Here is a 22,785-nt window from a genome sequence, read left to right as displayed (position 1 = left end):
AGGAGAGGAGAGGAGAGGAGAGGAGAGGAGAGGAGAGGAGAGGAGAGGGGAAAAGGAAATATCAAAAGCATTCTGTGCTTAATGTGTGTTTGCCAAAGTGCTGTGCCCAGAATATATATTAGGTGCTATAAGAGTAGAAGTATAAAGTGCTTTTTTCTTTGATAAGCATCTTAAAACATATCATAATTAAGGCACAACACATGGTACTCCCTCTGTAAAGAAAGAATGCAGAAGCACAATGTAGCCAGCACGGTGTCAGAAGGAGCTGGTCAAAGAAAACTTGACTGCAAATGGGAAGTGGGAGAAGACTTACATGCTGCCAAGTGATAGATTAAGAATGGCAAAATCTAGAATGAACTTATACTTGTCAGCTGGAGAGTAAGCAAATCTTTTAAAGCATAACACAAAGATGGTGAGAAAAAGGACATAGAAAGAAAGAAATTCTATTAATAAGTGAGAATAGAAATTAAATTACTGATAACTCAGAAACACCAGAGATACTAATTGCCTTCTTAAATCTGCCTTTAGAATGACGCACTTCAAATGTGCTGAGCATGAAATAGCTCCTGCGGATTTAGGAGCTTAGTTCTAGGCACACTTTTTTTTCCTTTACTCAGTTTGACAGCTTGATAGGCTCAAACTCCTTCCTCCTATGACAACAGAACTCCAGCCCAGTTTATTTTTCTTTGCAGAAATGGTTCTGGAGGCAGCTAGACAACCTAGACCTACAGATGTTTTATTTCCATGCGCTGACAGGAATATCCCCACACTTTCACTAGTCTGTCTTTTGCCTAAAAAAAACTTAGTAATCACTGAGTTTGTAGTTAGTAGTCTTGTTTTTAACACGGTATGAGTATAGTTATGTGAAAAATAAGGTTTCTTGTTATCAAGTAGATAAGAAGGCATCGTTTGGGGCATATAACTTTATGTGGTAGAAAAAAATATATCATCGTGAGAGGAGATTACAAATCATGTTGTCTCCTTCACTGTTTTCACAGAATCATAGAATGGCTTGGGTTGGAAGGAACCTTAAAGCCCACCCAGTCCCAACCCCCTGCCACAGGCAGGGCTGCCCCCCACGAGCTCAGGCTGCCCAGGGCCCCATCCAACCTGGCCTTGAGCGCCTCCAGGGATGGGGCACCACAGCTTCTCTGAGCAGCCTGTGCCAGTGCCTCAGAACCCTCTGAATAACGAATTTCCTCCTCACAACTAATCTAAATCTTCCCTCCTTTAGTTTAAAACCATTCTCCCTTGTCCTGTCACTATCAGGCCATGTAAAAAGTCAGTCTCCCTCCTGATTATAAGTTCCTATTAAGTACTGGAAGGACCGAACATGCATTTGTTTAGCATCTGCTTTTGAATCCTCGCTGCAAAACATTTTTTTCCTTTTTAAAAGTTTTCTCAAAAAAATAAAACAATAACACTGATTGCTATTTTATTTGCAAGTGATGGTTGAATTTCACATTTGATATTTCTGATGATACATCAATTATCAGCAGGTAGAAATGCATTCTTTTGAGAAGGACCAGTTTGAGGAAATTTTAGCAGATAAGCTTATAATTTCAAATTCACAGACTGACTTCAGTGGCCCTACATGGATTTATTCCCACTGAGCTCCAGAGGTCTCCTTGGAAGCAACACCAGAGTGTTCATACAACGAATGCAGGGCTGCAGTGAATGGACAACTGTACTTCAGGTCTTGCAAAGTAGATTTGCAATGACCTGGTGCAGGAGATAATGCTAATCCCTGGCATTACCTACTGCAAAATTTGTTCAGATAGATTTTAAACTGAAGAGAAAATCCCTCAGCCAGCTCACTGCATTTCCTTTGTCCAAATTGTGTTTCCAGAGCTCCAGCTAGGAGCCAGAGATGTCATGAAACAAAGTTTTTTGTACACTGTCAGATGACATCAAACACCTGCTAAGCTTCATACTTGGTATTGCACTCCACTACACAAAGACCCACACATTTGAGTAGTGTTCTGCAGCCATTAATGAACGATGTTAATGGCAGTATGGGAAAGAACATATAGTATAGGAAAGAATATTACACACACGGGGTGCAATTTCTGCTGCTTAACTCTTGATGACCACATCCATACAAGTGATTTTAGGCTCCGCTCAAAGTCTGTCAAACACTTGCACTTTTACGGGTAAAATCATCTGGCTTATGTTATGCATCCCCTTTAGAACATAAAGATGAATCATGCTCTAGAACTATCTGCTTCTTTCCACTGACTAGGAAGATAAACTAGATGAGTAGGTCACATGCAGATGTCCACATCTGTTAGATAAGCTCTATCTTTAATGTTTTTATGTTGCCTGTGAAAATACATAACACACAGTGTTCAGTTAAAATGTGCGCCATATGGCATATAAAATGTGGAGTGTTCAGTACTTTGGAATGTACAGTACTAGTATGTAGGTGGTGTTTTAGATCAGCTTAGCTACCCCTGAATACCAAAGATAGGGACAAAGTCACACACTTGTACACTGAAAGCAAACTTGCATACAGAGAGCTGATAATATTCTTGCTAGCCAGCACATAAGGGATTTTTCTTAAAGCCTGATCCTTCAAGCTATTATGTATGGGTCCTGTATTCAAATTTTAATAGGATTTTTTATGGACAAGTATATCCACTACTACCAGAACACTTCTAGATAAATGGAAGACTTATTCTGCAAGCAACATGGAATTGTCACAGAAGCAACTGCAGCGATGTAACCATAGGTAGGAGAATAATCCCTCCAGGTTCACTACAAGTAGAGCTGGCCTTCCCCCTCACCGCCCTTCACACACAGATCTGAGCTACTGACTTGTTCCAAACATTAGCAAAAAGAAGAGAAGGAAAAAGAGGAGGGAGCACTTCATGCCTTTTCTTTTCCTGCAAGTTACTCTAAAATGTATCTGGTGCACTCTGGTGGCTGCTTTGGTAATTCTTAATTTGAGGAGCGCAAAAGGTGAAATAGTAATTACTGAGGCCGTTTTTGAGATTGTAAAAAGCCTGATGAGCACATGAGTTTATTGCAGTTTATTCAGTTTGATTTTTCCTGAACGAAACCCCTTGGAGAAATTCAGGTCTCGCCCACCACAGCCCATCTGTTTACCTTCCAGAAATCACAGGGAGTTTTGATTGCATGAGGTTCTCATCTCGTCTGCTTTAATGTTTTTGCTCATGGTCAGACAGCTGCTCAATTTTACCACTATTTAAACTGATACAACTCTGGGTAATTTGTCCATGTTTATTTACTATGTGACCTTGCACAGTCCTCGTCCATGCTTGCCTCCCTTTTTCTGTCCACATAACAAGGTTAATAATATCTAGCTCTTTGTGAAGATTATTCACCATACGGTGAATTGCATTAGAAAGTACTGAAAGCATAGTAGATTACTTCCGGTTGCTTTACTATGATGACTTTCTGTTGGTATATGATTTAATAGGCATAAAATGGCATAATGGCATGGTTTTCTGTATCCAGGAGCACAGAGAACAAATGATAAACCTAGTACACCTTGCAGTATCTCCGCATGAGGTATAGGACTGTGGGGGAAAACCTAATACTACACCTAAAGTTTCACACCATTTTTGGAAAGTTAGCATTAATATAGAGGGGGCTAAAGTTTTTTGTTTTTTTTCCCCCCCCACTGGTGACTCTGAATGCCTCCTTTCTTTTGAGCTAGTTTTTGATAAAATCTTAGTTTTTTTATACTATTTCTTCACACGAGCTTCTAATTGTGAAAAGAGTGTATTTTCAAAATAAAATTGTCTCAGTATTTCTTAATTCTCTCACAGTGTCTTAGATGCAGCACAGGTAGATATACTGTCCTAGTGTATGAAAATGAAATAAATACAGAACTCTGGAGCATGGTATCCAATGCTCGTGATCAATCCTTTCTCACATTTATATGAGGCAGCTCTATAACCCTCCAGAATCTTTTCTGAGATAAACACACTACATGCTCACTTTTCTGCCAGAGATGTTCCATCATCCTGACCATTTTTCTTTTCTTTTTTTTTTTTAAAAACATCTGCTCCAATTTGAATCCATCTTCCCTGAGCATGAGGGTCCTGAACTCTGCAGAACAACCAGTATTGCTGTACGCTATCACAAACGCTTTGTTGTGGCAAACATTAGCTCTTCCCATGGCTGTGACATTGGTGCTTACAGTCTTCCTATCACTGCTTTCAATACAGCTGGGTATGATGCAATGTGAGCAACTGCTGACCAGTTTGCACATCAAAGCACACATAGGGAGGTCATTCAGAAAGCACTAGTTGACTTTTTGTCATGAGGTTGCTGTCATATGAATGCCAGAAATTCTGGTTTTATCCCACCTCTTGGACAACATAAGTGACATTAAACTCACTGGAGACAGAGGAGCAGAGAAACTTCTCATGATCCACAACTCCACCTCTCTTGTTCTTACAGTAAGGATCAGACTGCTATATCCAGGACTTCAATGTAATTGGACAGACAGAACGTCCAGCCTACAAGCTTCACCAAGTGAAACAGAGATGGTGGTAGCAAGTGAAAGCCACATCCTGAAACCAAAACCCAAAAACCACAGCACAATTTGCTGTGTTAAGAACCAGGCTGCACCTCACTCAGTGTCGCCTCAGTCAGTGTCAGCTGCTCCCCCGAGCCACGTCAGGCCGTGTTGCAGTGTGGGCTGGGACAGTTTCTTCACTCTACATCTGGCTGGAAAGCTGAAGCCAAGCTCTCTCCCGCACATGTCCTCTATGTCAGCCCACTTTTTGACTCTGTGCTCTTCCTCTCATTATCCTTCTAGTTTTGCTGCTGTCTGCAGAATTCATCACAGCTGAATCTGCAGCACAGAAACATCTGGTGAATCAAAACATGCAACAGCGGTGCCAGAGAAGTTTTTTTCTGTGTAGTCAGAAAAGCTCATGAAAATGGTGACAAAATTGTAAACTGAGTAAGCCAGAGCTACCCAGAAATGTGGCTGCTAGCTGACAACAAACCCTTCAGAACAATGAAGGAAATAACTGCCTGAGTCATCAGCTGCTTAAAAGAAAACCTTACTCTGCAAAGGCTTTTAAACTAGAGGCCGCCCAGTAAAATGTCAAGTTAACCCAGAGCAAAGTATTTTTAGTTCTTCCTTATTGATATGAAAAACAAAAATACTCATTTTACATCATTTCTTTTGAAGCAAATAATAATAGTTTTTAAAAAAAACCTTCCCTCTTCCTTGTTTGACGCAGTGAAATCAAATTCAGCCACACTGTCTATGGAATAATGCTAGAAGAGTATTATTTTTACTACTCTGAATTAAAACAGTCTTCCAAATCCAACATGAATGTTAAAACGGTTTGCATCAACTCAGAACTGCATTTGCCAGAAATTTAGCTAAATTTAAGAAGGGCACCACACTTCAGCTACATATGAAACCCTAACAACAGTTTTAAAATTACGACAACAGTGGGACATCTCTTAAAATTGTTTCTGTAAGAATCAGAGATCGAATCAGAAAGGAGTAAGAGTATTCCCCATATTCTTGCTTGCTGTGGCTTTTTTACCAGCTTCAAGGCTTGTTTCTGTTATTTTTATGACAGCTTTTGCATAAACCACCTTTAACAGCAACACGTAGCACTTCTGATTCTGAATTAAAGGATAGGACATCTGCGTTTGAAAGATATTTTCATTTCCAATAGCTTTGATGTAACAAGAACTGGCCAAATTTTGAACAAAGAAATTCAGAAACATAAACTGTAAGAATAAAAGTGATTATTTGTTTCTGATATTTTCCTGATGCTTTTTGTTTATCCTTCATAACTATTCAAAATATAACTCCTTTGCAGAAAAAAATACAAAGAAAATTGATGTGAACACTTGAACACCCATGCAACTTTAACAAGAAATAAATAATTGAAATAAATATATGAGTGCTTACTTGGTTCTTTGTGATTGAAAGCAGCCCATGAGAAAGCTGAAAAAATACCAGTCATAAAGCAAGAAAAATAAAAACTCAAAGCAGTATTATAGCTATCCCTATGCATATGTATTGCTATATGTACCAAGCACTGACTTTACAGTCCATAAGTATTTTTAGGCTTATGTATAGCCACATACGCACCACAAGACGTTTTAAAGAAAGCATCACATCTGTAGCCTCTGGCCTCAGTCCTCAAAGAGTGCATTTGTGACATTCACTGATGACTAAAAGATAGTAAATCGTTTGTTGTGGCTAATTTTATCATATCTGTCTGCAGAGAGATTGTGACAGAGTTGTACTGTGAAGCTCGAATGGATCTGCAGAAACATAAGGCAAGAGTACGCTACCAGTGCTGCATATTTTGGAAGCAATAGCTGGTGTAGCTGTAGCAGAAGGCTAACCTTGAAAGCTTGCCTATGGAGGGATATAATGTGTTATATTTTTCCTGAAGAAATTACACATTTACAAGTCACTTGGAAAACATTCATAAAAACTGGTGTTTGTGTAATAGCAGTCAGATTAACTTTGATTGAAATCAATACAGTATCTTGCTATTTAATAACTCTCATAATATACAGCAGTGTTCACCATATGTCTGGGAAAAAAAAAAAAAAGCTCATCCAACCACAAACAAAACCAAACCAGCAGTGCACAGCATGCCAGGGGTGTAGGCTGCTTGTCAGGGGCTCCACCACGCACCCAGCACAGGGGACTGCACCCCTGGGGCACGGCTGTCACCAGAGCACTGGGGCTCAGTGCCAGCAGTCGCCAAGCACCTGCACTGTTGTTGGATGCTTGGCAGATTAACAGTCCCTGTTAAGAGTAAGCTGGCTGCAAAAACGTCTTGGCTTTTATCTTTCTCAAAACTATTTTTTTTTTACCATCTTTAAAACTGTATTTTAGCAAGTAAGCACTTTCAGTAATTTAAGAGAGGTGGAGGATTCATAAATTCTCACTGAAAAAAAGATTTGTCCTGTATGTGAGCATGCGTGACAATGACATTTGGCAGAATGCATTACTTACAAAGATACTTCTCGTACCATCAGCTCTGCCACTCTTGAGGGAATTTAGCTATTTCATCTATTGATGTTTGGGAACATTTTACAGAAGCACACGTGGGGACAGTCACCTGCAGGAGCGTCTCTCCAGTTGCCACCTGCTGCCTGACATGCAGAGTTCCCACACAATGGACGTACCTCTGCTCCATGACAGTCCGCAGTTTGCTCAGAATTGTAATAGTAGCATTAACAAGTATCACAAAATTACATTCATGTCAGCTCAGCAGGTTGGAGTGATCAGGTAATACTCATCGCTACTCATATTGTTTGTGTTTTGCTTCTCTCTGTGCTGTTGCGTATCATCTAGATTTAAGAGGACAAGCTACAAGGGATTAAGGTGAAGAACAAATCAGAAACATGGCAAGAACAGCACACACGTGACAGACAAACAAGCAAGACTCACATACTCTCCAAATGTTTTCTCTCAGCCATTGACTGTATTTGCAGACATAATCATCTGCTGCAGGAGAGTCTCATCCTCCTTCTGGCATTATCTGCTGCAACATTTGTTCAGGAAGACTTTAAGCTGCTTCCCGCAAGGACCTCAGCGTCCTTCCTTCACCTTTGCAAGAGCAGCGCTGCCTGCACTGCAGCTGGATGTCCCTCCATCTCTGTGGACTGTTACTTCTCTTCTGGGGAGAGAATTCACATTCGTGGGATAAACTGCTTTCTTTCTTTGGGTTCATAAAACATTTGTCATGTTTAAACTGCTTGTTCCTTGTTTTTCTGTTTATTGTGGATAACTTTAGGACAAGCAAATATTTTCCCATTCTGCTTTTCACTTGCACTTTTTTTGTTAGATCGCTGTTTTATTTATTTAAATATCATTTGTTGTGCTACATAGGTCTTTTATGAAACAGTGATATAATCAAGAGCTGGGACCTCCCTTTCTCTTGGGTAGAAAAAGAGGAGGGAGGAAGGAACAGAACGTGAAGCTATGTAAAGATTCGCTTGCTCTTCTTTACCCGATGCCTCCACTGAAATGACAGGATTACCAAGGGTTGGCTCCCTCTCACCTTCATGCTCAGAAACAAATTTCCTGCTCAGGCTCATCACATCAGTACTTAATTTTGGAGTGCTTCCCAAAGGTATTACTGGAAGAGGCTTTATCACTGGTTCCTTCTATACTTTAGCTTTGTCAGTTTTACTCTTCCAGATCCAGTAAAGAAAAAATGCACACCCCAGTGTAGCTAAGGTTTTATCAGTATAAAAGCACTCATAACTAATTTAATGGCTGTTCAGTTATTTGGGTATTCAGGTACCAATTCAAAATGATGTTCTACTGTATCTGCAGTAGGGTTTATACTAATACAGCTACTGTAAATAAAAGTTCACATTTCTCACTGACATAAGCTGGTTTTCAAGAGCACAGGAGCACAGAAATTACTCACAAAATTTATGAAAATTACTCTTCAGCCACTGAACCTTCAGATATGCATCACTTTTAGTTTTACCAAAGGGTCAGCCCGGAGGCCACATGTCTGGATGCTGCTTCTGGGGCTCCTTACCAGATCCTCAGAAGTGTGTCTCCATGAATAAAAAGTTAAGGGGAAAAAGCTGCACATGTGCCAAAATCATTCTTTTGGTTTTTCTTTTCCTGCTGCTTTCTTCTCTCCAGTCGCTTTGGGGCATCGCTAAAAATACAAAATTGCTATACAAGATTATTGTTGCTTTTGAACAGATTTCAATCTGAAGATTATTTCCTTTTCATAGCCCCAGTTTGAGAGCAATCTATTTGTAGAAACATCGGGTTCTGCAATATTATCTATGCAAAGTGCATTTCTTTACAGTAATCCCAGGAAGATGCTTTCACAAAGAATCTGCACAATGTATAAATGCGTGCTGTAACCTATTAGAGAATATAGCCATAATAATCTTAAAAGTGTTAAGTGATGCATAAAGTACTTGTTACAGGGGTGAAAATAGAACTCTGTTTTTCCCAATGACATCATTTTTTAGCTGCCAACAAGCTGTGAAATGGAAGTAACTTAAGGGTTACCATATCCCGAACCAGGAATGCAAGCCTCCGGGGGCTTCAAGTGTTCTGCTTGAAGTCACTTGAAGTTCCCTGCACTGAGCTGTTCAGCTCAGAATATTGTGACTATTTTAGCCAATCTAATTTCTCATTCTTTTGACTGCGGAAAATTACCTTAATGAAAAGCAAGGCTGATGCTTTAAAATGAAGCTTTGTAACAACTGCCTTGCAAGGACCCAAATGTCAAAAGGTAAGGCACTGCACTTTTTATGACTCACAGTTGAGGATGAAAAGTGCAATAGTGTTGAAATAAATGTTTATGTATTACTCCTCAATAGCAATAGTGTATGTCAGAAGGTTTTTCGAGCCACAAAAGTACATGCCGAACTCTTCTGGCATAACATTCTCTTTCAAGTAAACAATGCACACTAATAATAAAATAAGAATTGGTCTGAATCACATAGTCAGACCATGGAGGATGATTGCCCCCAGCATCCCAACAAAACATAATGGAAACTGTGTTTATGATAATCAATATTAATATGCAAATTGTAAGGAATATCATTTCTCATTCAGAGCTCGTACAGGTAATCCTAGCAATTTTTCTATTGGCTAATGTAATTATAGTACTAAATTAAAAATAAAAAAACTTTTTTAAAAGGCAGAGAAGGAAGTCTGCAAATGAAGCCTAGGCCCTAAGCAAGTAAGATACAAAACTTGAAGGGTAAAAAACAATTATTATCCCAGTGGATTGTTCACTGTGTCTTAGAGTGCAAGAACTAAGGGGAATTAGCTATAACCAAGATGAAAAAACAGATTGCAAACAGACAGAAGGTGGTGGCATTTCCCACAGTGTGTCATTACAATTGTCACAGGATGCTGTGTAGGCTAAAAGCTTGCAAATGTCTGAATCAAGACCAGAGATATTAGTGGAAAATAAAACTATGAAATATTACCAAACCTGTAGGAAGAAATCTGGCTCAGGATCTGCCTGGCAGCACGTGGCTGCAAGCTGGCAGAAGCTCTGTGTGCCAGCCCAGTTTTACAACTCAGTATGGGAAACAGTAAGCACCAATAGGACACTATACCGATGGACTTTTGGCCCAATCCAGTACAGCTGCTTTTGTATTCATATAGACTATAAATAAAAACAATTCTGGTTCCTTGCAGCAATGGAAGTAGCATAAATGTGTACGAGTGACAAAAAGTACTAGTTATGATGCAGTTTATATCACAGTAGTTTAAAAAAGCCTTTATGATACAGCATTATTTTAAAAAATAATTTCATTTAAACTTTGATTTTTTTTTTGTTGTTTGTTTGTTTTATGGAACACACTTTTTTTTTTAAACAATGAGCGAATTACTTAAGCTTTTCAAGGATACAATTTTCTCATCAGATTCTAAAGCACCCCCATTCAAGGAAATCTAGATCATGTTTAATCTACTGTGGTCACAAAAAACTCTCAGGAATTCAGCTCTCAGTCTGGATCCCAACATGTGCAGTTTGGATTGCTCCTGAGATGAAGCAATTCTTCAATTCCAGCCCCTGTAGCTGAAGCATTTTAAACATGGCATAACATTGAGGGCACACTTATCTGCAGAACACAGGCCCTTTTCTCAATTGCAAGCCAAGTTTTTGCTCACAATACTATCTTTATTCAGTGAATTACGTATTAGCAAAGTAAACTTGTATTTAAATTTTAATGGATCATTTAAGTCAGGTGAAACTGTTGTATTTAAGCCCTGATTGGTAATGTAAATATAAAAAAAAAGTAAATGGACAAAAAAAAGTTGTCTTTTGCATCACTACAAATTTCAGACTGATATTCTGAGTTAAACAATTACAACTGCCAAATACCTTTTGCAAGAGCAAAATATAGAAATATTAAGAATGCCTCTCTATTGAAGACTTTCTATAAAAAATTAATAAATTCTATTATCACTATGCAACATCAGTATATATCAACCCCCATACATGAAAATTCTGTTCAGACACATCCCCAGAGCTGCTCGTACTGATGCACACCAACTGTACCACTGACTGTTTGGCTCTGGAGTTATGTTAGAGACAGTAGAGCTAGAACCCAAGAACGTACTTCAGATAAACTGTATATCCTTCAGACTAAACTACGGCAAATAGTACAAACAAAGGAAACTCTCCTGAGAATACTCACAAGAACTCACCTGTGTATTTAATATCATCTTTAAATTTTACACAACCGGCCTTTGTTATAAGCAGAGTATTGTATATTTTGTTTCCTTCCATGTTATCCCAAAGAAGTTGACTAGTATTTATTTATTTTTCAGTGTCACAAAAATGCCTGCAATATTTAGTTTTATATATTAGAGCTTGTAATATTTTAATTTCACCCCAGCCATTCATATTTGCACATATCAGAGGCAGCTAATACAAAAGAGCATGCAGAACACAGTGATTTGCTAGGACAACAATCTTAGCATGACAGTTACCGGAGTGCATCCAATGATCCTCTAAATTACAATCTTGTGTTTGCACAGACTCCAGAGCATGATACTAGTAATGAAAGAGAAGTCCAGTCTCTGCCCACTTGATCCACGGCGTATTCCAGCCATGGAGTTCGCTGTGCTCAAATGTGAGGAATTTTGCTTTTCATAGCGTATACATGCTAGAAAGAGCAGACAGCAGAGTAAGACAATTCATATTTCCAGCCCTGCTGTTGGGAATACCTTGTGCTTCTTCACTTCTCAGAGCAATTACTGGGCAGGTGGTAAGGGGACTTGGTGAGCACTTCCCATTTCCCTCAGCACAAGCTGGGAGTCCTGCTGCTGGATGTTCAGAAATGGTTTTGAGCATTTCTGCTGTCAGTAATACAATTTTTCAAATTAATTGTCCTAATCAGAGTAGTTCTTAAACTGACACTGACATAATCTTTCCCCCCTTTCCTGTGTTTTATTGGGAGTAATGTCCTCAGCATGACCTACAGCAGAAATACACACTGGTGGGTAACAGTGAACACTAACCAATGCCCTTCATCACCTTCATTGTTCCTTGTCAATATGTCCATCCCTACTTTGACAGAAATTATAATCAAGTATTTTAGGTGTTCTTTCAGTTTTGAGTTTCTGTTCTTGAGAGATACAAAATTATCTGCCTGACCCAAAACATGGCTTTTATTTTCTCACCTCTATCCATGCCTGCATTTCATTGTGTTCCCAAGCTAAACTCAGAAAGCATCCATAAAGAAGGACAGGATCTTCAGGCTACATTCTCGCCCCTCACAACTAACACCAGTCACTCTTCTGTGCACCACTGACTCAAAAATACAGTTTTGAAAACTATTATCTACTAAGAATATGTTTATACATTACAGTTTAACATTACAAACATTCCATCTTCTGCTTTCAATAAATAATTGGTCATTTAGCAAATCTTTTTTTTAATCTTCAATACCAAATGTATTTAATATATGAGTGTTACAGTAGACGTCAGTAAAATCACTGACAATCTATCCCAAGATCCTCACCAAGCTGACACAGATGAATTTAACTTCAGCCTTCACCTAAGTATCCCAGCAATCCAAAGCTCAGGGAATACCTGAGGCAAGCACAGCCCTGTGGCAGGAAATAAGCAGTTGGCAGGAAATGCAGAGATGTCAGCAACTGCTGTCCAGTCACATCACAGCATCTTCCTCATTCAGGAGCTCCAGAACCTTGCTAGTTTCCTGCATAGCCTTCTGCCAACACTGCAAATTACAGCGTCATGACATACAGTGCTTAATTTTTTCTTTTTTTTTTTTTTTAATCTGTGCCAAATCCCCATTGTTTTGTTGTGTTTTTTTCCTCTTGACAAGTTTTGAATTCTGCCATCTCACTTGCTCCTGACTATAGATTTTTTTTTTAAATTATGGTGCAGAACAACATTAGTTGGTTCTTTGGGTACTTACAGTGCTGAAAATAAACAATACTACACCATACATAATATGGATATACATTAAAAAGGGTTTTATTGCAATAAACCTGCACATTTATGGAAGTATAAAATACAACTTGAAGCACTGAGCTTGCAAGAGTGCAGCAGCATTCTACCAGAATTTTTCCATTAAAATAAACAGGAAACAGCTGTTGTCAGATGGCAGCATGATGCCAACAGTCAAAAAATAAGAGGTTCCATAATTTAAGTTATCCCAATCCTAGTACGTAAGCATTAATAGAGGCTTCCTTTAGCAAAAATATCATGCAGGACTTACAAACCTGATGTAAACCCTTAGAAGGATAGCAAGATGAAGCCAAAAGCATTAAAACGGTGTCACTGCATTGGCTCTAAAGACATCTTGAAAGAAAACATAATACCCCATACAGCACTGAAATCTATTCCACACAGGTCAACATTATTTATTCCCTCTTTAGTAAATTGAAATTGACCTTATACCTTGCCAAGTGAAAGAGTACAACGTAAATTGCCAAGAGTGCAGACTGCAGAGGGGATTCAGCCTATACAAGGGAGTTCACTGCCTGCAAACTGCTCTTGAAGTTCTGAAAGACACTCCAAACTGACATTTACACAAACACTCCTATTCTGTCCTCATTTCATCCCATGACACTGGAAGTCTTTCCTGATCTCATATGTAGTAAGTGCATGTACATGCTTTGCAATGATTCTCCAATGATTACTCTTAAACAACTTCTTACCCCATATCACTTTTAACAAAGATATGTTCTAATGTATTTTTATTATCTACATTTTGATGATTGCCATTCATTAGTTAGTTATGACAGTGGTCATCTCTATATTCTTTCAATTTCGTTTCTGCCAGTTGATACTGACAACATTGGGCTCGTCAAGCAGCAGACAGTACACTGCTGCTTTGGAGATCAAAAGCTAAGGACAAATTTTCTTCTGTGCATAATTCAAAGGATTATCATACAGCCCAATCCTTAAATTTTATTCGAAATTGATCCCTTAACTGAATTAACTACCTACAAAAGGTTTTTATCCAAATTAAGTTTACTTCTTACGTTTGCCTAGAGGCAGATGGCAGTCTTTAAAGATTATTGGAGATATAAACCCTTCTCCCTCATACATGTAATTACAAATCAATACTGGGTCTCTAATTCATACAGATCCTGTGCTTCCTCTGCCTATGGAATCTGTTGTCATTATGCCCAGGTCTAATTGCATTTACTGTTGTAATGGCAAAATGTAATACTTTTCTTAGAGATTGAACTGTTGCAAACATTGACCACCAAATATGGGATCGTATACTTCCCTCCTATGAAAAGCTGAGAAAACCAAAACTGTTTAAACAAAATTAAAAATTCATTTAGGAAAAATGCATAGGAGAACAGTTCTTCTCTAGTATTCATGTTTCACTATAATTCCATGCCAGTAAGACACAGGGGAGAAGGTCCCACAGCTCGCTTACATGGCAGAGACTCAGTCATCTAAGACAGACTATAACTGGTTCCCAAATGCATTTATTTCCTAGTTATGAGGATGTTACCACAACTTTAAATATCTTTCTGCACATGTATTCACACATTTGAACAACTAGGAATACAACGGATGTCTGCATGCAGAAGTCAAGGCTTCTCTATTCCTCACAGAGGAAATGGTAAGGACTGTGAAGTACAAAATAATACACATTCCCTGCTTATTAGAAAGTACATTTCTTATTCACAACAATCAGACACACTAACAACTGTTGAACTTTTATTACTCCTTAACAACTGTGTATTACATAACAGAAAGCCAAAGAGAACAGAAGAGGCACATTGCTACTCTTACTGTATCAGTTTGGTTTAGAATTCATATTTAGGTGTCTCATCTTCCCACTGAACACTGCTTGTACATGCAACTTGGTTCCCTTTTGTGTCCAAACAAAAGTATTATAGAAGTGTTACAGATGAAATACTGCACTCTTTATAATGGCTGGGTGTGACTCCACAGAATTGTTCTGTACAATTACAATGCAAACCTCCTACAGATAACATTGAGGACATGTCTCTAGCTACTTTAATGTTGACTTGCAGATTCTGACATTCAATCATGCATAAGTCATCTTCAGAAATTTGTTTTCTGGAGAAAAATTAAAGAATTATGTACTGCTATAGAATTGGCTATAGGGATTGCTTTACACCTGTGAAAAGAAGGAGAGACTGTCCTCCAATTTCTGCCTGAGGCATGGAAAAGGAAAGAAGAAAAATGTACATGTAAGCAAGGGCAAGCAGGTCTGGGTCTCAGTATCTTGTGTATGTACATGCACATGCATTTCAACAACAAAGAGCTCTTTGGTTTTGCTTCAAGAATTACAGTAATATTGATGCTGTCAGTAAATGCCCCGATCACCTGATCTGGATGCGAGGAGACAACATGCTCCAACACCTGCTAACATTTCAACTTTGAAAATATTATTTAATAAAACAGAACTAATAAATTAATTAAATTAAAATGATCTTTCTCCTGGCTAGATTGGCTGGAAGGAAGAAACAAGCAGAATGTTTAGTTCTATGAATAGTATTTGCCTCAATTTTAAGCTTTTTTTTTTATGAGAACATGAAGTATGAGTACTTCCATTTTTAACACTGCTAAATGTACTGAATGCCTGCAACAACTTCCTTTTTGCTGGACAACTTTGAGTTGAGCTTGCCTCCAAATGTCATTCTTGTCACTTGTTTTTAACCTGTATTCTATTTTATGTTTTTAATTAGCACGCATTTATCTTCCCCCGTGGCTTATTACTACTGTGTGGACATGATTTTTTTTTTTTTTAAAACAACTCCAACTATTCATTGGGTTTGTTTGCTTCTCACAAAGTCACCAACTTCTTGCTATAACATCGCATGTCTTAAAATGACTCAGTTACTCCATCTGATAATTACTCAAGTTCCCACTGCTCAGTGGGAAACATAGTGGCTAACAGGTGTTGTGGATTGTTGGCTTTTAGCCAGTAAAATATACTCGCCTGCACTATTTTCTTGGCTGGATTTTCTACAAATTTTCACTGCATTTACCCCCCCGCTTTCTATCTCTGGTGTCATTTCAATCCTTGTGCTGCAGACAGAAAAATTATTTAAGTGACACAGTTCTTCCCTTCACACTAATGGATGCCAACGGCCACACTGGTTTCTTCTTTAGGCTGGAGAGTACGAAGGTGGTTTAGAAAGCACAAGCTTTCAAAGTACTAAAGGACTAAAGCTGATAAGAAGTTATACTTGGGACACAATAGGAATCAAGTATCCAATGATTCTAACAATCACTGTTGCAGCAAAAAAAAAAAAAAGGAATATTTGGCTTTTCATCAATTCACAGTCAATTTTGCTGATGAGGCTGTAGCTGAGAGGGCAAGTCGTTAAAGATTGGAAGAAATAAGTATTTGAATAGGAAGGGTGAGGGAATAATGGTGTAGGTGCCTAGCAGAGTTATTACTGCTTTATTTCTTAGTGGTCTGAGCAGAGCCTGCCCACTCTTGTTCCCCTTGCTGGCATGGTCCTGCCAAGTGGCAGAGAATAACAGCATCTCTCTTCCTTCCCATAGCACCTGGCAAGCCCAGTGAAGAACTGAAATGGTGTTTCCTGAGCTCTGGGAATCTTCCTACTTTTGTATAGTTTGAGAGGCACCGCACACAGCTGGAAGGGCAAAAATAAAGCACAAACAAAAAAGTGGTAGTAGCCTTTAGTCAGAGCTGTCCTACAAACACATGAGATTCACCACTGTGTCATACAGGTTTAATGGAATGAAAACAGCTGGATGGGCTCTCCTAACTCAGCTTCAGAATTTTCTGCCATAAATTGGTTAGAATTTAAGTTATAGAATCATAGAATGGCTTGGGTTGAAAAGGACCTCAAAAAAGATCATCGAGTCTCAACCCCCCTGCCAAGTGCAGGGTCGCCAACCACTAGACCAAATTATTTCAAAATAGTCATAAACAAATACCTTTTTTTTTTTTTTTTTTTTTAAGTCAAATGTGCTGAGGGAAGAGGCTGATGGTCTTTGCAGAGCTGAAACATCCTCAGTAACCATCTTTAGTCCAAATAAGCTAAATTAACTACTTGAAATAGTATGTCTTTACTAATGTACCGTTTTCCTGAGCGTATGCCTTCTACATCTTTTGTCACTTTGAAACAAAAATGAGATTTCCTGCTTACGCATCGGTGATGTCTAAGTCTAAGACCTTGAGTCCTCTGTTCTACAGCTTCACTGTGGGCTTCTCATATGCTCAGTATCCTCCAAGGAAAAACAGTTGTCATAAAGACAACTGACAATTGTGCAGCATCTTCAATTGAAACAATAAATTGATTTATCTAAGCACTATATTTGGTATAAGCAAAAAGCCTACAAGAAAAAGAGGAGAGAATAAGAAAGCTCTGTCCTAGAGGCCAAAAAACACAGGGATAAAATGAGAACTGTCAAAAGTCAAGCTGAGTCCTGACAGTTGGCAGGTCCTGAGACCCACCAATGTAAAATAAAACAAATGAATACTACTCTTTGACAGTATAGACAAAAAGAGAAGTGAAATTACAGTGAAGTTGTTACACAGTAAGAACAGAGATGCAGTTAAAAATAGTGTTGGCACAGGCAGCTCAAAAACAAATGAATTTTCTGAGTAACACTAAATTACGTTCAATCCTGTAGCGAAGCTTCAAGTTTGGTAAAATGAAGCCAGGCAGAAAGGTTAATCTTCTGCCCTAAATACTGAAACAACTCACCTACGAAATGGGGAATTCAGTAGTAAGTAATTAAAAAAAAAGAAATTTATCAGCTCATGTGATGCCACATTTTCTGAATTATATACATTATGCTGACATTCTCAAGTGGAGAAAAACTGTGGTCTTGGCAACTTTACACCTGTTACTCTGAGCTTCACAGTATCCAAGTCTCTTAAAATACTTTGAATGAAAGGGTATTCTGAGATGCAGAAGTAAATAGAAAAATGGGATAAAGTACAACAAACGTAGTTTTACCAAATCAGTACAGGTTTTGGCATTAAAATAACTTGATTGATTAAAGAAGGGTATGCAACTAATTTAACTTTTATGTGCTTCACTACTGCTTTTGATATTGTTCCACATAAAGAACACAATTATATTCACAGTTACGTGAACAAGAGACTGGGAGCAATGCAAGTTTGTAAACTGAGGAAAGAATTAGATGAAAAGAGATAGCGTTGTATTATACGGAAAGATGAATTGAAGAGTTGGGAAAGAGAAGTCTTTCTATTACAGTTTCTCAAGGTTCCTTCTCACTAACCATGTTATTATTGAATATTTTCATTAATAACTTTAGCACAAAAAGACAAATGTGAGATTTGCTGACAGTGTGAAATTAGGATTATCAATTTGGAGAAAGTCCAGCCTATTTTACAGGAAAAATAGATGAATAGAAAGATTGGGAAAATGATACAAGTGGTTGTATTTAATAGACTTAATAACTAGATTTTATGCTGTAAGTCAAGGGACTCATCAGTTTAAAATGAGAGATATTAATTGGTCATAAGTCTGCCATAAGACACAGCACTGTAAAACAAGAAAAAAAGGCACATAGAGCCAGGCTAGGTAGCAAAGTGTTAATATTATCAGAGACATTGATCAGACATTTCTTCAAATTACAATTTCCCCTGTGGTCATTCATAATGAAGAAAGTTATATTCAAGCATGGGATGATCACATGGGAAAATAAAAGAATCTCAGTACAAGCAGTTAATAAATAAGGATAGACTGCTGTTAAGCTATTGCTGTTTGAGTGCTCATAAACATAGAAATCTGGGATGAGAAGAAATGCATAGAAACTTGTCATCAATAACTGCATGTTTAAAGGTAGAAATCCACTCCTAAACAGCGAGAAAAATAAAGTTTTAGAACACTCATCATGGCCTAAGAGGGGCAATACTTTTCTGAAAAAGTCATTCCATGGGGAAACACTTTGTCCAGGTATGCTCAGCAGGGATGGTGAATGAAGTGGTCCAGTTGTAACAACTACAACTTCAGTCTCTAAGCAGGAGGAAGAGTCACAGTGATTCCTCATCCTCCCTCTCCTCTCTGCTCCTTCTTGAGCCAGTCCCTCACAAACAAGGTGCTGGAGTAGCAGGAACGCCCTATCCACACGCTGTCCCAGAGTACGTTCAAAAGTATTCGCCAGGCCCACCAGAAACGTCCCCAGGCAAGGTTCAGTTCACTGGCCACATCTTGAACCACACAGACCCAGATCTCGCATTTTCAAGAAGCAGATTAAGTCCATACTGATACCAAAGCCCTGCACAACCCAGGGAGATCTCCTGGTGAGCATACAGCTGTTGCAGTCAGAGGAAGGGAGGAAGATGAGACTGACTGCACAAGGAAAACTATTTCACTCACGGGCCAACGTTTTTGTGATATAAAAACTGCATGTATCGGGGGAGGGGGGGGTCTCGTGACCACCTCAAGGAAAATAATGTTTCATTTGTTGCTGTTTCAATTAACAATCTTGCTGCGTTTTCTGTAGCCACTTTCTGAGGAATGTTGAAAAAAAACAAGCAGGTTAAAAAGTTTGTAACAAATACTGCGTTTCCAAAACAGCACATCAGGTCTGGTACTGCTCTTTTTCACCTGTGTAGCTTAATTATTTTTATTTTCTAAAATAGAAACTGTACCTAACATAAACACACTTCAATTCTAATTTCTGCAATAGAATTTACTGTGGAATATCCCCGGCAGCACTGAACGTTCACTTCTATCTGATGAATGTCTTACATTCATGGGTCCATGTCTTTGTCTTCAGTTTGTGGTGCTTGGTGCTCTGCTCCAGAGCTGTTCTATCTGCCACTGTCCCCTTTGTCTGTTGTCCTCAGGAATCACTGCTCAGCTCATTTTTGTACACTGCTCTGCTTTCACATGGCGTGCGATCTTTATTTATGCAGAGATAACTACTTGTATTTATTTGAAAACACCTCACCCATGCTCATAAACTTAGTATTTTTTACAGTGGTTTCTTTGGGTGATCCATTCCCATTCAGTGAGCCTGCTTTTGTCTGACTGAAGCCAATCAGCTTATGGGCAAGCTGAATGGGAACTTTACTGGTGACTTAAATGGGTACAGAGTCATCCTCTATAATGGATAATGAATCAAGGTTAAGTATAAACGACCAAGCACTGCTACACGACTTCTCTTAACAAATATGAGTACTGTATTTCAATGTATTTACTTCTAATTTTCTGAAAGAGCATTTTTCAGAACAGCTGTATAGTAACCAAGGGTGTACTATTCTTCCTTTAGCTTTGGGATCCTATTTTTGGAAATAATGCCAAATTAAAAGGTAAGAAATGTTCATTGGATTCCCACATTTCTGCTAACTGTGCAAGTCCTACAGTGATTTTAATTATCTGTTTTTTAGTAAGTACAGAATTAAGGGTATATTTATGATTCTCTAACAATCTGATTGTAACAACTGTTTGGGCTGCCCAGCATGCTGTTTTATTGGCATGCTCTCATCTTGCCACACTCCACGTTCTTCTGAACTTCTTAAGTACAGTCCTTCACACTCAAATATCTTTTCTCATGACATATTAGCGTAACATTTATTCACTTAACAGCAGCAGAACTTTAAAATCCAATTCATGAACCTGGCCTTACTGGTGAAGTATTTACACAGAATAAAAAGAGGACAGCTGACCAAGCATCTTATCATTTATGTGTATGCTGCACTCCTGAGAAAAAGGGACAGTGCTGACGATAAGCGTTTTTCCCAGCACACCAGCTGCCTATCAATTCTTAACTCACCAGCATAGCTTTTTTTTGTTTGTTTGTTTCCTTGCTGTTAAGTGGTTTTTAACTATTTCCATTCTCACGTAAATGAAAGATATATTTCATGGCTAACTGGAAACATATTAAAACAGTTTAATCAGAGTGCATAACTTACATGATTTCATGAAAACGTCAGATAATTTCATGTTTACACACTCTTTCCTACATCACTGTTGTTGCTCACTCACTAAGGGAGGTGCAGAACAAGCAAAATATAATGCTGAGCAGCTGCTGTTAGTGCCTGACCAGAACAGACTGCAATACCCAGGATCTATCTGTCATGATCTGGTGATGTGGAGGGACAAAAGTATGCAATTCTGCTAGAATTAAGCTGCATTTTAAGCCTGATACTCACTACCGATGACAAATTACCTTTTCTTGTTCTGCTCTGAGTAAAAATACAAGCTCTCTCCACTGATGTGTATTGATTCCTAGAACACCTTTTGCTCATTTATGTCCCTTCGGATACTGCTGCCTCTCCAGTGATACTAGTAAAATATTTATCCTCCTATTTACCTTTGACAAATGGAAACTTATCTGACTCACATCCACTCAACATGATAATATTCAGCTTCTTCACACATTGCATTTACTGAAGTCCCTTTGTAGCAATGCCTTCGATAGCTCTGCATCTCCTGTAAAAGCTAATTGTCTGGATTTTTTAATATCTAACCGCAATTTCATTCACTTGTTTCAGTCAGTAGTAGTATAATCAAATTGTGCCTTCATCCATTTGTCATCCTTTTGTTAGATTTTAAGACAGGCACACATATGTTTTCCAGGCATTTCTCAAACAATACGGGAAGAGTTTCCTGTAAGTTTGGCAAACTTTCATAAACTCTGCATCCTTTCTCACAATACCAACAAAGCACTCAACACTGGGAGGCTGCCTATGGTTTAAGAACATAACTACGATTTTGCTGCACCCTCCCTTCTGACTGCATAGATCCTCATTCACTCTAAGTCTTTACTCCTTGCCTGATGCTTAATCAGCAAGAAAACCCAGGAAGCTGCGGTTCAGAAGCAGCAGCAAGATGCTGCTATACAAGTAACTGCTGCTGAGGAAAAGAAGAAAGGTAGGGGGGGTATGGGAGAGTAGACAAAGATATCTCCTTCTCCAATTCCTTCTGCATTTGCCCAGAGAAGGAGCAGCAGCATAAAACTACACAGGTCAATTAAATTAGAGCTATGATTTCAGTTAGATTTGCAGAACAGGTTAAATAGTTTTAACAGGTGAATGTCCTGTTGTGAAAAATAAGCTCAAAACCTGGTGACATTACATGCCTCTACAATCCATGCCAGATTGTTATCATTTTAATAACGGGTTAAAAGTGGCTACAGACTGCATATATTCTAGGAACAAACTTGAAAACTACACTAATAAAAAGTTGCAGTAAAATTGGTTGTTTTTTTCTTTTTCATCACTTCTTGGAGTATTTATTTCCACTTATTGGAACATTTTCCTAACTTGGGCAAATACTGAGCTAATTAAACCTATGCCCAGAGCCAGTGCACTTCACATAAATACACTGCACAGAAGTATCCCTACTTTTACAGATAGGATTTCCGACTTAGTCCACCCTCCCCCCACCCCGCTACACTTTCTTCGTATTTTCTACTAAGTCTTTGGAAGCCGTTTAAGCATCCATGCACACGAGATCAATTTTGATTACCGCCATCTAGGCGGTACATCACCAGGACAGAGCGTTTCCTTGCCTCCTGCCCACCACACGCAGAAACAGCAGCGCCGAGGTGCTAAATCCTGATGAGAACAGGTGACGACCGCTTCCACCCGCCGGCTCGCAGTTTCTCTCCCTACTTTCTAGGGCAGAGCCGGCGGTCGCCCTTACCTGAGGTGCAGGTAATGCACCAGCTTCGTCACCACCGTCACCATCCTCCCGGGTCAACCTTCGCCGCCGCGTCGCTCCGGGGCTCCTCCACGCGCTGCTTCACCTCTGCCCGCTCGCAGGACAGCGCTGCGGAAAGGCCCACCCGACCGGGGGCGGGGACATCACCTCCCGCGGGGCCGCCGCGCCCCGGC

General features: G+C 39.0%; 1 protein-coding gene across 1 annotated transcript in view; it reads right to left on the bottom strand.

Moving 5' to 3' along the window:
- ARHGAP18 (Rho GTPase activating protein 18) overlaps positions 1-22,720 on the bottom strand; it is an 85,143-nt gene extending 62,423 nt beyond the window's left edge. Inside the window, exon 1 of the mRNA XM_021391151.1 lies at positions 22,595-22,720. Within this exon, the coding sequence (XP_021246826.1) occupies positions 22,595-22,638 (44 nt within the window). The 5' untranslated portion in view covers positions 22,639-22,720. The remainder of the gene's footprint in view (positions 1-22,594) is intronic.

This window comes from Numida meleagris, chromosome 3 (genome assembly GCF_002078875.1).
Source record: "Numida meleagris isolate 19003 breed g44 Domestic line chromosome 3, NumMel1.0, whole genome shotgun sequence".
Classification (NCBI taxonomy): Eukaryota; Metazoa; Chordata; class Aves; order Galliformes; family Numididae; genus Numida; species Numida meleagris.
Note: the sequence above shows the minus strand (reverse complement) of the source record. Positions and strands in the feature narration are given on the sequence as shown.